General features: G+C 38.2%; 4 protein-coding genes across 6 annotated transcripts; 3 read left to right on the top strand and 1 right to left on the bottom strand.

Annotated features, from left to right (window-relative positions):
- The first annotated feature begins 354 nt into the window (after positions 1–354).
- LOC133710015 (cytochrome b5) lies at positions 355–2,232 on the top strand. The gene is made up of 3 exons (XM_062135986.1): positions 355–558; positions 1,560–1,626; positions 1,771–2,232. The coding sequence occupies exons 1-3, from the start codon at positions 472–474 to the stop codon at positions 2,013–2,015; spliced, it is 399 nt and encodes a 132-aa protein (XP_061991970.1). The 5' UTR covers positions 355–471; the 3' UTR covers positions 2,016–2,232.
- A 555-nt stretch (positions 2,233–2,787) lies between these two features.
- LOC133710013 (uncharacterized) lies at positions 2,788–4,139 on the top strand. The gene is made up of 2 exons (XM_062135983.1): positions 2,788–3,176; positions 3,665–4,139. Exons 1-2 carry the CDS (start codon positions 2,876–2,878, stop codon positions 3,877–3,879), a joined length of 516 nt encoding a protein of 171 aa, XP_061991967.1. The 5' UTR covers positions 2,788–2,875; the 3' UTR covers positions 3,880–4,139.
- Positions 4,140–6,005: 1,866 nt separating this feature from the next.
- LOC133709454 (fructokinase-like 2, chloroplastic) lies at positions 6,006–9,169 on the top strand. The gene is made up of 5 exons (XM_062135199.1): positions 6,006–6,233; positions 6,517–6,797; positions 6,881–7,521; positions 7,939–8,410; positions 8,773–9,169. The coding sequence occupies exons 1-5, from the start codon at positions 6,193–6,195 to the stop codon at positions 9,000–9,002; spliced, it is 1,665 nt and encodes a 554-aa protein (XP_061991183.1). The 5' UTR covers positions 6,006–6,192; the 3' UTR covers positions 9,003–9,169.
- Positions 9,170–9,950: 781 nt separating this feature from the next.
- Positions 9,951–13,399, bottom strand: LOC133709559 (probable 6-phosphogluconolactonase 1). Of its 3 annotated transcripts, none has more exons than XM_062135337.1 (4): positions 13,245–13,399; positions 12,257–12,449; positions 12,037–12,172; positions 9,951–10,783 (listed from the first exon to the last, which is right to left on the bottom strand). In XM_062135337.1, exons 2-4 carry the CDS (start codon positions 12,424–12,426, stop codon positions 10,292–10,294), a joined length of 798 nt encoding a protein of 265 aa, XP_061991321.1. In that variant the 5' UTR covers positions 12,427–12,449; positions 13,245–13,399; the 3' UTR covers positions 9,951–10,291. The 3 variants fall into 3 exon arrangements, with proteins under 3 accessions (XP_061991321.1, XP_061991319.1, XP_061991320.1); XM_062135335.1 differs by lacking the exon at positions 13,245–13,399 and adding an exon at positions 13,013–13,172; XM_062135336.1 differs by lacking the exon at positions 13,245–13,399 and adding an exon at positions 12,845–13,004.
- Positions 13,400–16,885: the final 3,486 nt, after the last annotated feature.

Here is a 16,885-nt window from a genome sequence, read left to right as displayed (position 1 = left end):
TCCTCATTTAGATTCCTCTTAACTCTTAAGGGATGTGTACAATGAGTCATGAGCCACACAATTGTCATGTCCATGATGTGATTGTGACTCACCCAATCAACTCAGGTAAACAACTTGTTTTTAAAACAAGTCCCCATATGCCTCAAAAACAACCTTCACAAAGGCATAGAGCTCTTGATGGGGAGCAATCTCCCACATTCGTTTAATCTCGACCTTTAATATTAGAGAGGGTGGATCGAGAATCAAAGATTACGTTTATCCACTAGGGTAACGTTTATTTATACCTAATCCACAAGGGTACGCATTACGTAACCTCCTGCCCACGCAAGTTAGAATGAGTTGGGCCTTTCTTAAAAGCCCAATGAAGATTCCATAGAGGAAGCAAGAGAGAATATCTGGAATTGTCCCTCTGAGAGCTTGGTTGACCAGAGCCGCAGGGAAGGAAAGGAAAGGAAAGGAAGGAAGACGACGATGCCGACGCTGACGAAGCTCTACACAATGCAAGAAGCCTCGCAGCACAACACCAAAGACGACTGCTGGATCGTCGTCGACGGCAAGGTATTGTATTGTATTGCCTTCTCCATCATCTTCACAATCCTATTTTCTTTCTTTCACTCGTTACAACCAGTTGGATTGTTTCTACTGTTTTGTTTTGTTTTTGTGTTCCTTTACTGTTGGATCTGTATAGCTGCTTCTACTTGGTTTTATTCTAGATAAGCTAGGCTCGCTGAAGCAAATCTGAGAGCAAGAGAGTTCATGCTGCATACCAAACACCTCTTTGAAATTTGACTCTAATTAACTGTGGATTTAGGGTTTTTTCTATTCAGTTCTATTAAGTCATGGGAGGGAAGCCCTATTAGGCTAGGTATTAGGTTATGGATTGTTATTGACATCAGGGTTCCTCTGTATGTATGCTTCGGTGTTCTTGCAGTTTTCTAACCGCTTGTCGTGAAATTGGGTAAACTACAGATAACCAGTCCTCATAGTTAGTATAAACAATAAGCGGATAGGTGGAGCTGTCAAAATTAGTATGAAGTAGATAGAAATGAAGAGACGGCCAAATTTTCCGTGAAATTAACTGGTGAATGGATAAGTAGATGTTTGGTTGGTCAGTTATCCAATTGTTCCTCTTCCCTGGGTAGTTATTAATAATTTGTTATGTGTCTTCTATACTACAGTGCGTTCTTTTACATTGCATATGTTCATGTAGGTAGGTTATTGTTTGATCTCTGAGTTTGGCAGTTTCATAAGTTTATTATTTGGAGTTGGGATGTGGTGAGTGTTTGGGTGTTTTTTGTTGTCTAAATTTTGAGTCTGTAGAATGAGGACAATCCCATTGATATAATAGGTTTTCTACTATCCCATTGAGTCTGCAGAATGTGTCGATTTCCTAGTGTCAAAGCAGTTTTGAAGTGATCCTTTGATTGTGATTGTGTATGTCCTAAGGCTGACTCTACTTTCTAAAAGTTGTCATCGTATCTTTTTCTGGTCATAATTTCATATCATGTTCCTCTTAGTAAAGACTCTCGTATTTACACATGCAGCTTTGCTAATTGCAGGTGTACGATGTGTCAACATATTTGGATGATCACCCTGGTGGAGATGATGTAATCCTTGCTACAACTGGTATACATCTGAGCTTCCTTTTGGATGTTCTATCCAATCTATTTGACTTCACCATCAAGAATTTGTTTCAGATAAACATCTAAAAGAGCAATGTATTTGCAGATATAAAGTTGTGATATGACTTGGTTATTGATTTCATTACAGGCAAAGATGCCACTGACGATTTTGAAGATGCTGGGCACAGCAAAAGTGCAAAGGAGCTCATGGAAACCATGTGCATTGGAGAGCTTGACACAGACACCTCTGCCTCAACTGAACTTGAGAATCAACCAACTGGTTATCCGCAGAAGCTCATGACCCTGACAAAGCAATACTGGGCTGTTCCTGCGGCTGTTGTGGGCATCTCTGTGGTGGTTGGCTTCTTGTACTTGCGCAAGAAGAATACATGATTCTGCCATTGTTACTCGGAAGGGAATTAGTCACAATTTTGAATAATTAGGTGATTAGTAATTGAGAGAAGTGGCCCATTGGCCATTATTATATGATTACAATTTACAAGCATTGGGAACTTGCACATTGTGATTCAGAGATCATTTTATGGATTTCAGATATGCCATTGACAGATTTTCAGTAAGATGTTGACTGAAATTTGGGAGTTTACTGTTCTTTTGTGTGTTTCTATCTTTTTTCATTGGAATGCACCTAAATGTTTGAAGCTGGGAGAGTAGCTCAACTTTTGATAATAAGAGGTGCTCTTTTGCCTCCTTAATGTAGACCACCTCCATATTGTGGTAGATCGATCCACGGACCTCTACGTTAAGCAGCTCTGCATGAAACTAGTCTATTCTTGCATGAAGCGGATCTACATTTATGTATCAATGCGTCAACAAACTTCAAAATTTACGGGCTCTTTAAGTACCAAAAAATCTTTTCAAAAAAAATTTATTTCTAAATTCGCCTCAAGACTTTATAAATGTTCCAAATAGAAAATATTAATGATACTGAATCCGAAATCCCTAAATTAGGTTTAGATCATGATCAGGATTCAGGAGTGCGATCGCCTCCAAGTAATATGTTTTTTTTTTTTTTTTGATTATTCCAAGTAATATGTTGAACTAGTATAAATCATATTTTGGGCCAGAAGTGTTTTCTTAATGTTAAAACGAAAGAGGGTACGGCCCAGTAGAGCAGATCTGATATAGAAGACTCGCAGCCCATAAGAAGAAGCAGAAGCAGAAGCAGAAGCAGAAGCAAGAGCAACCTGCGTGAATCCAAATTGGATTGGAGAGGAGGAAGAAGAAGAAGAAGAATGGCGCAGCAAGTGCAGAAGAACACACTGTACGTGGGAGGGTTGGCGGAGGAGGTGAACGAGACGATTCTCCACTCGGCTTTCATACCGTTCGGCGACATCAAAGACGTGAAGACGCCGCTCGATCAAGCCACCCAGAAGCACCGCTCCTTCGGCTTCGTCACTTTCTTGGAGAGAGAGGACGCCGCCGCCGCCATGGACAACATGGACGGCGCCGAGCTCTTCGGCCGCGTCCTCACCGTCAACTACGCCCTCCCCGAGAAGATCAAGGGCGGTGAACAGGGTTGGGCCGCTCAGCCCAGTAAGTACTCTTTTCTCATCTCCTCCTAATCTTTACTTTACTCTGTTCTCAATTTCTAGGGTTAGGGTTTTTGATTCACATGCTTTGCTTGGGTTTGTCGGCATTGGTCTGAATTGGGCGCTTAGGGTTTATGATTCTAAATATGCTTAGATTTATTACACTAAGTTGCTTAGCTTCATACTTTAGGAATTTTGCTTAGTCAAATTGAATCCTCCATTCATGTCTTTTGCTGACAAGTTCTCAAATTTAAGAAAAGAGTCAAGATTTGAAGTGTGTGAGTATATAGAAAAGATTGGAAGAACTACTAGAAAGATATTGAAAACGGAACAGTGGAATATAACATTTTTGAAGAGGAAGACGGACCATATTCAATCAAAACACTCAGCTTAACTAGATGTTCATTCTTTCAATGTGATGTTACTTCTTCTCAATCAAGCCTGAAATGTAATGTATGCTGAGAATTTTTGCTTTGTTGTTGTATTGTTCAGTTTGGGCAGATGCAGACACATGGTTTGAGCGACAGCAACAAGAAGAGGAAATGCTGCGCATGCAAAAGGAGAACAAGGCTGCCATGGAGGCTGCGGAAGAGTTGCACAGGAAGAAAATGACGCAAGAGCGAGATGGGGAAAAAGAAGAGGAAAACGAGATCAAGAATGACCCCATGGCAATGGCTGAAGCAGAGGTTCTGAAACAAGAGGACTAGCTCTGTTGCTTCCAGGTGAGGCATCATGGGAAGATTTCATGTAGTTTTGTCAAATCCCTGTCATTTGTTAAGCGCAGTTGTAAAATCTTTCCAATGAAAAATGTACTTGATATTCTTAATTTCACATAGATAGGCAGGCATCCTTGTGGAGAACGGTTGAAAGGTTTTTGGTTTTTGTGAGGTGCTTGGTTTTGATGATCACTCCGCGGACCTTAGCTTCTGTGATACCAGTTTGAAATGGATGACTCTTAACTCTGCTACGAGCTTGTGTTAGATCATCATCTACCTTTGATGATTCAGATCACTGTATGCTTTGGATGACTCTCAACTCTTGATGACCCATTTGATCATCATTTAGCAACAATATCAAAAAATAGGTAACTCTGCGAGTTGTAAATGCAATCTAGGTTGGAATTGTTTGAGGTCACACTAGTGATTAATCAAAGTTGATCGCTTAGTCATTCAGTTTGAGTCTTTGCGATGTACCCTTGAATTTTGAGAGTTGAATGCCTCAGTTGTAAATACACACGTTCAACTATTCAAGAATGGAAAAGAAAAAGAAAAAAAAAATGAGATGAGTTGTGACGTATTGATTATTTCAAAAAGAAATTAACACGTCATGGATTCAAATTAGCCACGAAATTGAAGTTTATTGGTTTCCATGGATTTAAAAAATCATACAACAAATTTCAATGTGCCACGGAATTGAAGTTTATAACAAAATATTTTGTTAACTTATATTTAATCCAACAAGAGACCTTATTAAATAATTTAAGGGGAAATGATCATTTACCCAATTTCAACAACAAAATTGCCCACTTGCTCCATCATGAGTTTTAAAACCCCATTTACCCAAAACACTCTAACGGATTATTTCCCTACTACCCAATTAATTCTTTTTATTTATTTTTGGGACTTTTTTGCCCTCTCCTTCTTTCTCACTTAGAGAGAGAAGTCATCCTCCACCTTGCTGTGCTCCGGTGACCAGTGGACAGCAGCGGTCTCTGGCGACCGGTTACTGGAATCCGGCGTCCAGTGACCGGAATCCGACAACCAGTCACCGGAATCCGACAACCAGTCACCAGAATCCTGAATCCGACTGCCGGACTGGTGACCGGATTCCGGCGTCTGATTTTATTACCCCCCCAATAATCATATTATTGCCCCCTAATAATACCCAGTAACCATATTATTGCCCTCCAGTAATCATATTATTGCCCCCAGTAATCATATTATTGCCCCCCAGTAATCATATTATTGTCCCCAATAATCATATTATTACCCTCCAATAATCATATTATTGCCTCCAATAATCATATTATTACCCTCTAATAATCATATTTATTACCCTCAAGTGAATTTCGTAAACTCTCAAAACCAAAATGAATACACTACATACACATTTGATCAATGGAATTTATATGTTCAATTGTACACGTTCACTTTTTTTTCCTTCCCCATTCTCGGAGCTCTTCCCATCGAAATCAGAAACAAAAAAACCATCTAAACCATAAAAAAAAAAAAAAAAATAAAAAATAAAAAAAACCATCGAAATCAGAAAAAAAAACCATCAGAATTTTTCTCCGGCCACCCATGCTCCTCCAGCACGATTCCGACCGACCGACCGTCTTCGTCTTCTCCAGGCCCTCTTCTCCAGTCATCTACGACCGGTCCAGATCGGAGGAAACCGAGAAAACCGACGTCTCCAGATCGGAGGAAATCGACGTCTCCAGATCGGAGGAATCCGAGAAAACATCTGCACCGATCGGACGTTGGGTGCAGCTGAGGGACCCATGGACCTGATGACCCTCTGTTTGTGCAGCAAATCCATCTGCTCCACCGGCGATTCACCACCACCTGCAGCAACTGGCTCCGTCTCAACCTGGACAGCACCTCCACATCACCGGAGCCGTAGAAGCTGCCTTTCCGGACGGGCAGGGAGTCAGCGGAGCCGTAAGTGGGGGCAAAATTGTCAATGGATTTTAGATCGAGTAAATGGGGTTAAAAAACTCTTAGTGGAGTAAGTGGGCGATTTTTAAGTTGAAAATAGGTAAGTGGTCACGGCCCCTAAATTTAAATCCCTCTTGCCCTTCAGCACTAACAAGACATTTCGAAAACACACATTCATGTCTTGCAAAAGACATCACCGGCACGCCTTTGGCACGTGCAAAGCTGTTTCCTCCCTCTCCCGGTAACCTCTACTAAAGAGTTGAAGAAACACACTTATCAGTTAGAAGCTTCTTCTTCCATGGCTAACAGCAACAAGACCCAATAGTTGGAGGTGCTTGTGCAACCAAGAAGTTGAGCTCGTCCATGGCGTCGCTCTCTTTCACACACTTTCTACAATTACCCAGGTTCTCTTTCTCTCCTCACTCTCTGAAATTCTGTCTCTTTATTCAAATCCATGTGGCTCTTCCTCCTTGTTCAAAACTGAGCAGAAATGGAAAATGAAGAATCTTTCTGGGCTCGCAAAGTTTTAAGGCTTTTATTGAGGATTTGAAATCAAAAACCCTGAAAAGGACCAGAATTTACTTAAACCTCTAAAACCCTACAATAAATTGTACTGGGATTAATCTCAGCTTAATTACCAATGTTAGTGATGGTTTTGATAGTGAACTTGTTCATTGAAACTTGCAGGTTCCATTTGGATTGGCCCAATAAGCCGTCACTTAATTTAGTGCAACTTCAGGGTCTTAGATTACACAGTAAAAAATGGGGCCTTGCTGCAATGTCTAAAAAGATAAACAATTCGGAGAATTCAGCTCTAGATGCAATGAATGAAGAGGAGGTTGTGGTGAAGAAGAAAACATCTAGGACTTCTAAACGTACTCGGAAGAAGACAGCATCAGATAGTGATGCTTCGAGTGATGAAGATGTCGGTGAAGAGCCCAAGAAAACCCGGGGAAGACGTAGGAAAGGTATACTTCCTCATTGATATTTTTGTATTGTTATGTACAGATTATTGGCTCAATGTGCTAAACCGGTAACTTAATATGTTTAGCTGCATCTGCTTCGGTAAGTGTGGAGGGAGAACAAACTGAGAAGAAGGTGAGGAAGAGAAGAACTAAGAAGAAGGTTGATGAGATTGAGCATCAGGTTAGTGAAGCTGAAGTTAATGAGGCTGAGGAGTTTACATTTGTTTTGGATGTGAAGGATGAGAGTGAGGATGATCTAGAATTGGAAATAGATGACGGGGAGGATATCAGCTGTACTTATGGTTGGCCTCCTCTTGTCTGTTGCTTCGGAGCTGCTCAACATGCTTTTGTGCCATCGGGTAGGCCAGCCAACAGACTCTTAGATTATGAAATACATGAAAGAAAGAAAGATGCATTATGGGCCCCTGAAAAGTTCGTTAGGTCTCCTGGGGGATCTGCAGGCAGTGTAGCGATTACTCTTGCAAAATTGGGCGGCAAGGTTGCTTTCATGGGAAAACTTGGGGATGATGACTACGGCAAGGCCATGTTATATTATATGAATGCCAACAATGTTCAAACCCGGTCTGTTCGCATGGATAGTAGAAGAGCAACTGCAGTATCACAGATGAAGATCGGTAAAAGAAGTCGCTTGAGATTGACTTGTGTCAAACCCTGTGCTGAGGATTCTTTATCAAAGTCGGACATCAACATGGATGTGCTGAAGGAGGTAAATAATTCTCCTATGGAAATGAATTAACTTGAATAGTTCCTTGTTCATAGTTTTTATATCTGATTTATGCCAATTGATAAATGAATGATACTTAACTTAAGTCATGCTTGGGAATTGGGTTTAGAAATAGCCACACAAAGCATTTCTTTGATATTGCTTGTTTTGACTTTCTTTGGGTTGTATAATTTGAGGGGATGACATTTATTATCATGAGCACTGTGTTTTCTGCAAATATACTTGTAATGCAACTCCTGTTGAGAAATTTTCACACATATAACTCAGAAAAGTATCAAATAAAAAAGAAACATTAGACATGATCTAAAAGTGTAACTGAGTGTGTATGCATTAGATTGTTACTACTTGACGGTTCGAGTGCTCTCTGTCATGGATAGCTTTTAACAACCTATCATGCAGGCAAAGATGTTCTACTTCAACACACATTCTCTGCTTGATCAAAACATGAGATCAACTACACTCCAAGCAATCAAAATTTCAAAGAAGCTAGGTGGAGTTGTTTTCTATGATGTAAACCTTCCATTACCGTTATGGCAGTCATCTGAAGAAACCAAGTTGTTCATACAGCAAGTATGGAATCTTTCTGATATTATTGAAGTTACTAAGCAAGAGCTTGAGTTTCTCTGTGGAGTCCAGCCTTCTGAGGAATTCGATACCAAAAATAATGCCAGATCGAAGTTTGTCCATTATACACAAGAAATGATTGCACCACTTTGGCATGAAAATCTTAAGGTTTTGTTTGTGACAAATGGGACTTCTAAGATACATTACTATACAAAGGAGCATGATGGTGCTGTTAATGGGATGGAGGATCCCCCTATTAGTCCTTTCACTTCTGATATGTCAGCATCTGGAGATGGTATTGTGGCAGGTACACTCCTGTGATCTCCATCCTATGGATGTTACTTTATTTTAGATTATGTTGATTCTTCTTATTTTAGATAATACAAGTTGACAATATAAGGAATGATCATTGGTTCATGTTTGCGAGGTTTCTGCCATAAATAGAGTAATGAAATTATTCAAAAGCTGTAATGTATGTACATTCTGACAACTCTATACAACACATTACTAATTATTTAGGCTGGTATATTGTGGAAATGATAAACTTGGAATGATGTTTATCTCTGATGACAAGAACTGTGGAATTCTTGAGAACCTAAGATGAGCATTGTTTTCTTCCAGTGTGCAATTCCCCTTGTCCTAATCTCTGTTTTTGTAATTTCATTTCAGCTCTCATGAGAATGTTGACAGTTCAACCACATCTAGTTACTGATAGAGAATATTTGGAGCACACAATCAAGTATGCAATTGATTGTGGGGTCATAGACCAATGGTTGCTCGGGCGATCGAGTGGCTTCCCTCCTAAAGAAGATATGGAAGAAGTGGTTACTGATCCAGATGGTATCAGGTCTGTAACAGAAATGGAATATCGCACATTACCTGATGAGGTCCTCGCCTGACAAATAGAATTCATTCTGTCACAGAGTTAACCGAGTGTTTTTGCTTTCCTCTACTAGGATGTAGATGAGCTGCCATGTAGCTTAGTTTTGGTTTTGCTTCCCCAATTTTGTATGTGATGAATAGCCTTCATAAGCAAAGATTTAAAGCTAAGTTTTGCAATTTATTAGAGCTGGGTGCACTACTTTATCACACTTGCAGCTTTCAGTTTTTTATTTTGTTTTTATAGTCGACCGTTTTGGATTAAAAATCAAGATTCTGGTATTTAAAAAAAAAAAAAAAAAAAAAAAAACTGTGGGGTTGATCTGTCAAAAATGTGTAGGCTATTATGTTACTCGTCTTTACAGTCAAAGAACTTAGATGATTTGGGGACATTGAAACATGTTTAGTTATCTTAATCTTATCTGGATAGGGTATGCTTGTAGCGTCACTATTTTGAAAAAGATCAGATATGTGAAGTAGGTTTTCATTAATTAATCTGGGGTGGTTGAGGTTAGGTGAAGAACGCAGTTGTGCGATTAGAAATGTCATTTGGGGGATTACATTTCTGTTTCTCAATCAAACCAAAGATTGTTAGAATATTAGGTTCAAATTATTGAGACCAAGAAGTTATACTATTTTAAAAAAAAATAACAGATACAGGTTCCTTCCATAGATTATGATTTCTTAAGATACAAGATTTGCACAACTACAGAGCTTGTGGTAATCCACACGTAATCCAAATTGTAAGACCCGCCCGCAAGTTCTTAGCTCACCAATCATTACATAGTTTTGTGATAGTCCTTAATCATAGTGTAGTTTAATGTTCCTTTGGACAATCCTTAATCATTGGGGTAATAGCTATATGATCTATTCATCTTGTCCACGTTCCTTGGACTAGGGGTTACAACCTGTTAATGAGAAGAGAACTGAAAGAGAAGCAAAAACACAAACTACAGAAGTTTCTGGTCTAACAGAAAAATTGGCTCTTGCTGAATATATAGAAGGTACTCTTCGAAATGCCAATCAGGCTCCAGTCGAGAATTTCGTCCAATGTTCAGTAATTCCTATTAGCAAGTAGAACCAGAAATGGCTTTTGCATTAAAGACCCCAGCTTTATTGACCTCTTCTTACAAAAGGGCACTCACACTTCTCTAACCCCATCAAAGAAGAGAGGAAGACGAGGCAAGATGGGGAAATTAACACAAAAGACTTGAACAAAAGGTGACTAAATGAAAAAGAAATGGAACCACAGGTGTCGAATCCCTCCACTAAAAACAAAGCATACACTTTTGACATGAAGGGATCGACCCTACTCGGAAAATTGAAAGCCATTGAGTTTTGAGGCTGCTGGTTTATCCATAAACCATGCCAAATTCCCCTTCAGTGGCTGGACAATTCCAGCAGGCACTGATGGGAAGTCCGGATCCACACCATCTACTGCCAGGTGTGCAGCCTCCGCTTTGCTTTCACCTGTCACGACTACAGCTACGTTGGATGCTGAGTTGATGACGGGCAAAGTGAATGTAATTCTCTCAGGTGGAGGTTTGGGGGAATCAGTTAAATAGGTTACCCACTCATCTTTCTCCTCGAGCGCTGAGTGGTTAGGGAATAGCGAGGCAACATGGCCGTCAGAGCCCATTCCTAGGAGGATTAGGTCAAACTTGGGGCAGTCACTTATATCTGACACACTGATCACACGAGATTTCACCAACTGTCGAATGACAAACTCGTACTCATCAGCAGCCTCCTCTGCTGACACTGAATCATTAATGGAATGCACATGGCTCGGAATAATAGGTACCTGCATACAGGAAATGCAAAGGAGAATGAAAATACAGATGGATAATGAAAACTAGCAAAATTAAACTTAGCATTGCAATAAAACTAGCCACCATTCTCAACTACAAAGCTCCAATGAAAGAAAAGGCAAAGCTCAATATGGCATTTGAATACTGGCCGGCAATCAGATGGACAAAACTTTGATCCATTTGTTCTCTATTACTGAAAAATGTTATGGGCATTCTACATTCAGAAATTATCAGCATAATCATACTCTAATCACTAGGCAATGGAAATTAAGTAGAAGATGAGGAAAAGTCACCCAAGATGGCTTCGCCTTGCACAATATAGAGAAACGCAGTTTTAAGCTGATAATGTTATGAGCACAGAGGCCACTAAAACAGACAGGGGTTGAGGTGCTGTGGCAGGAAACTAACCCAATGATAATGAAGCAGAAAGGTGCAAAAGAAAAGTGCAGTCAAACCCAAGTTGATTGGAACTGTTTCGTGAATAAAATAGGTGGCCATGGAAATATTAGTAAATGAAAGGAAGGTTTACTGAAGTAGCCTCATGGTGTTCAAGAGGCAATAAATGACCACAGAAACAACCCACATAATCTGCAGGAGTGATCCTTCCCTTAACCGAAAGCCAACAGTATCTGCAAGTTTGTTCAACTTGAATGACCGCCATCAGAAATAGCTGCAATCTATAAGGTGGTTTCAAAAGTGATTTGAATATTTTAGTGAATTTATAGACTTCAGCAAAAGGTTCTAAAACTTGAAACCAGACTCTATAGATACCCTAAGCATCTTCGATCCAGCTCACAATTGTCTGATAACAGTATAAGGTAGCGTTTGGTTGCAGGAGTAAACATTGATGGAAATGGAAGGGAATCAAAATGGGAAGGAATTGGAGGGCTTAAGGTAGGAATATTGAAATAAACACTTGCAAGACCCAAACTGCATATACCGAAAAATAAGATGAAGGGAACTGTACACCATGGTTTTGAAGACATTTTGAGACCTAATTCATTCAACTCAGTTTAGACCTCTGCTCAATCCATAAGAGCAGAACTACAATCACATCCTTTTTTTTGCCCTGTTTTCCCTTGGTTTGATCTTCCAAAGGACAGAGAGAGAGTCCAAAGAAGAAAAATCAGATAAAAAGCAAGGGAACCAATGTCTATAAAGTTTAATTTCCGCTGCACCAATTAGTTGAAGATCAAGCTACAGCCTGCAATGGGCTGGAAAAGTAAAAAGGACAGAAGAATAGTACCTTAGACAAAAACCGGTCCTTTGCAAGCTTGTAATTGCTATCAACATGATTTTTTGCCACAACACGCTCGTCAGCCCAAAAAATATACCACTTGGCCCAGTCTACAGTCTTGTTAAAAGGAGCTTCACAGAGTTTTCTGCTTTCCCACCATTAACAATACATCAACACAAGAATCACAAAACCAAAGGAACCAAATTTTGGAAAAGGAAAGAATTGATACCCCATTAATCCAATGAGAGAACCACCAGATAAAGCCATTGCAAAGACGCCGCGCTCCTTCACCGCTGCCTCTGATATTTCAGCAATGTAGTCTGCCAAATCAGTGCTAAGCTCATCCAAACTTTCATGAATTCTCAACTCTCTATCTTTACTAACCCCGGAAAGAGCCATGCTTCCCGCACAAGTTTGACACACTATGGCCACAAACAAGGATCGACAATTCAGATACAATAAAGAGAACCAACAATGTTACATTTCAATTACTACTAAAAAACCAAGACCAGGCAAACTCAAGGTTTAGAAGAAAGAGGACTAAAACTGATGAAGCCATCCACTTGCAACTCATGGGCTTTGAATTCCATTAGGGGTTTAAAAATCTATATCCCAAACAGTCCAGGAAATTCATAATTCCATTGAATTGTATAATAACAACAATGACCCATGAAACACAAATAGTGATAGCCATCAGTGTGTGCATAATTGAGTTCAAACTGCAATAAAACCAGAGGGTATGACGATCACAACCCAAAGATCTTTATAAACAGTCAAGTTTAAAAATTTATGAATTTCACAGCAAAAGCAGACATACCCAGATCACAAAACAACCTGAACTCACACCCCATTACAGCAAGCAACTCAGAAACCACAAGAACACAAAAGAAACGCATAATGCCATGCAATTTAAGAATACTGAAACTGAAACAGAAATGGCAGGGACAGCAAAACAGGAATAAAGAAATAAGAAACAGATGCTTACAAAGAAGAAGAAGAAGAGAGAAGACAGAGAAGGGGTGGCAGAGAGAAGGAAGAAACTGAAGAAGGTGGAAGATGGGTATCAACACGAAATAATTATATAATATATATATATATATAAGGATCATCATCATCATCATCATCATCAAATATTCATATTACTTCTCTAAAATCCATGTACTGATTAGAATAAAATACTACTTCATTCACTAGAAGTTGAGAAAGAATTTATTTACCTTCTGGGATCCCACGTGCATCCAATGATCGTGACAAAACACACAGACGCAATCACCTCTTTCAAAGTAAACGGATAAAACCAAATACAGAAAAGAATGAAAAAAAGAAAATAAGTAACCCTTAATTCTCTCTCACTGTTCAATCGGACGGTGAGTGACCAAATGAGCATTGACTTTCATTGAGCAGGGGATCAGGACTCCTGCCCTATATTCTCTGCTTACTGAGAGGAAGAGACAAAAACACAAAAGAAATTCAAAAAAAAAAATGCCAGTGTGGATATTGATGAAAAATAAACTACACCAGAGTTTCGTTAAAGGTTGCCCACCTGTTTCTGTTTGTTTCGGGACTAAAGAAGATGAACACTCGTCCTTCTGTGACGAGGACAATTGTTATGTTTCACTGTGTCCATTTATGGTAGGGGATTTAGACCTCCGTCTAATTTACCAACATCGCCAACCTGACCAACAAAAATTTATGGAAACCCTAAAATAGGGTTTAATGCATAAATAGCCATTTTCTGGATATATTCACTGACCAACAAAAATTAATGCAAACCTAGAAATAGGGTTTAATGCATAATAGCCATTTTCTGGATGTATTCATTTAAGCCTTCTATAGTTTTTGCAATTGCTATGTTGAGTTTGTGTATTACTATGGATAAATGGAAACACTACAACTACGAGAAGAACATCCGGCCAAAACCGAAGATAACTGAATCTAACAATATGTTCCAGTATGTTATTTAATTTTTTTATTTTTTTTTGAGAATTATGTTAAATAAAAGTTCAATGGTTGAAAGTCATGCCACAAATATTTTTTTGACCAAAAATCATGACACAAATATTTTTTTATGATTTTTCAAAGGTAGAAAACAATAAAATTTAATTAAAAAGAACTACTGTTCAAGGTTCCATGAATTAATTGGAACACATCGTGAAAATCATGCCCTACGAACGGTGAGCTTATGGTACAGGAGAATTAATAAGGTTTAATATGTTTCCGCATACCATTGCATTCTACGGGTGCTCCCATGAAACCTCCCAACATACCAAACCATGAAAAGCCTAATTTTTATTCAAATTGTCATGTTTCTTAATATCATCATTGGTAAAACATGATTTTTTGAATGTGCTCTTATTTTCGAAATATGGAATTTTTAACGAATTTTCATATTTTATGATTTTTGAAAGTCGAAAAACAAACAAATTTATATAAAATAAAAAATCCGTTTGATTATTTAGTGTTTAGTAAGTTCATACTTATTCTAAAAGTCATGCATGCTCTATGAATACTAAACTCATGATCATGGAACACCTGAATCTTAAATGACACATAAAATTTATAAAATGCCCCCTTAATACTAAAATTTGATGTCTGAATATACATAGACCGCAGTCAATTATCCTAAATTTGACCTAATGACGACTATGTACTAATAATAGGTTTCTTTCGATTTTTTTTTTAATAAATAAATAAGGGATGAAGCGATATTAACTCCTTGGAGGCAGACGATTTAGAGAGCAAGTCTCACCCTCAATCCCGAAGATGAAGGGTCTACTACACTCTGGAAGGCCACCACCCGTCTCCTTTTTTTCTTTCGATAATCCCTTGATGAATCCTGTTTCCTTTATTTTTTCTGTTTGCTTGCATACTTTTGAATTTGATGTTGTTTGCCTCCCCATGCCAAAAGCAGCCTATTCACACTTTTTATATTTTTGTGTATAATCTAATAATCATGTGACATATGTGTCTAATATAACCCCAAACCCATCGCCTACTTAGACCCACAAATTCTTCCACTAACAGGAGTTGTACCTAGGAAAACATGCCCATTATTTGAGAACACAAATTAACATGCGAACCCCATATTGATTAGTGAGTAAACAATGCAACTAATAAAACCCACTAATCCACTGATTGAGGTGACCAACCTAAAATCCATGATCATAAAGGTACTGCACAATTAGGGTTGGACTCTTTTAAGTGACTAGTGCAATATGCTTAAAATTTTTATAGTAACCCTCTTAAATAATGTGGTAATTTGATGTTGCAGACGACACGTGGTTTTGATGGAAAGTATTTTGTTAGAAGTGAAGACATGATATCTCACTAGTTAAATTTGTTATCATTTATAACTCAAATTCGGTAACAATCTGTGAGATCCGAAGCAATTACCTTTTAAATAACAAGTATACGTTTTCATCAACTTGTAGCTTCATTGTTGTTTCTTTCTTAACTAATTGGATTTCATAGATTGAAATTTTCGTCTTAGTTGAAACTTGAAAGTGCTCATGATATTTCAATTTTAAGACTATTATCGAAGAAGAATGTTAGGTGAACAATTTTTTGGGTATTTCCAGCATTCTACTTATGTGGCAACTTATGCAACAAAAAGCTCGACTTATCATAGAATTTCATATAATGACGTGGCTATGCAACATCAGCTGTCACATATAAGATAGGTACAGGTAATATCTAAAAAGTGGTTCACCTATTCATTATCGAATCTTAAGGTGCTAGTTGAGGCAATTAAAAAAAATGAGGGCAATGAGTGAATAAACATGCATTAGTTAAGTAATTGAGATGAACTAACTTAAGATCCATGATCGTAAACATATTTGGTTTTTTTTTTTATAAACATATTTGGTCTTTTAAGATGATAAAATTTGTTAAAAAGATACGAGACTTACATAGCGTTCTGAAAAATTGTCTCATAGTAATTAATTAAGACAAAATTAACTCATAAACAAAACAAGCAAACATGTGAAGCTCGAATTCATCACTGCAGTTGCCTAATTGCCTACCATAATAAAGTTACTGCATTAGTTTTTATACTATAGAAGATGTCATGGAAGCCCATCTTTAATTTAATTTCCTCTAATTTGCTAACCTCCACCTCCACAGAAGCAAGAAAACATGACTTGCAAGAAAATGCTGAGACCCAAAGAAAATAAGAAGAAAAGTTTGGAATCCATTGCAATCTATATCAAAGAAACAGTAATGGCAAAATAAGTTTTTCTCAGTTCAGGTAAAAAAAGTAGATAGCTCCCAGCAAACAACAAATCAAAGCCCCCACATCATGGTGACAAATCAAAGACTTGCTCTACCCCATGCCCGTTTCTGAAAAATCTTATTAGCATTATATCAACAACACACTGATGATGGGGTCTTTTCTTCTTTACATTGTTTACTTCTTTTGGGGAGAAGCTAGCAAGCACCATGAACTAGGGCCTTTGGCTGAGGCTGACATATAACATACATTGTACTCCCTCCATTCTAAGTTTCTAATTCTGACTCTTTCATTACAAAGCAACAGACAAATATTGGCACCTCTGATAATGCTCTCATTTCTCAAATGCCATTCAACTAGTTTTTTAGAGCAACTTCTCAACTTTAGCACTAGCTGCTTCTTTTTCTTCTTCCTATTCTTCTTCTTCGATCTGTTTAAAACATAGTATAAGATACTAACTTTTTTCTATTAGTTGATAAGGACACTATACTTAACCGTTCCTCCAATATGATCAAATATATAAGTAAATATATTATTTTCATGGTCTTACATATCATACTCTTTGATTCCATTCTATAATGGAAATTTTCATCAGCCTTAATTCAAGCTCATTAGACTTCCTTCCATTCT

Source organism: Rosa rugosa, chromosome 5 (assembly GCF_958449725.1).
Source record: "Rosa rugosa chromosome 5, drRosRugo1.1, whole genome shotgun sequence".
Lineage (NCBI taxonomy): Eukaryota > Viridiplantae > Streptophyta > Magnoliopsida > Rosales > Rosaceae > Rosa > Rosa rugosa.
The sequence above is the reverse complement of the archived record's forward strand: the minus strand, read 5'-3'. Positions and strand labels throughout refer to the sequence as shown.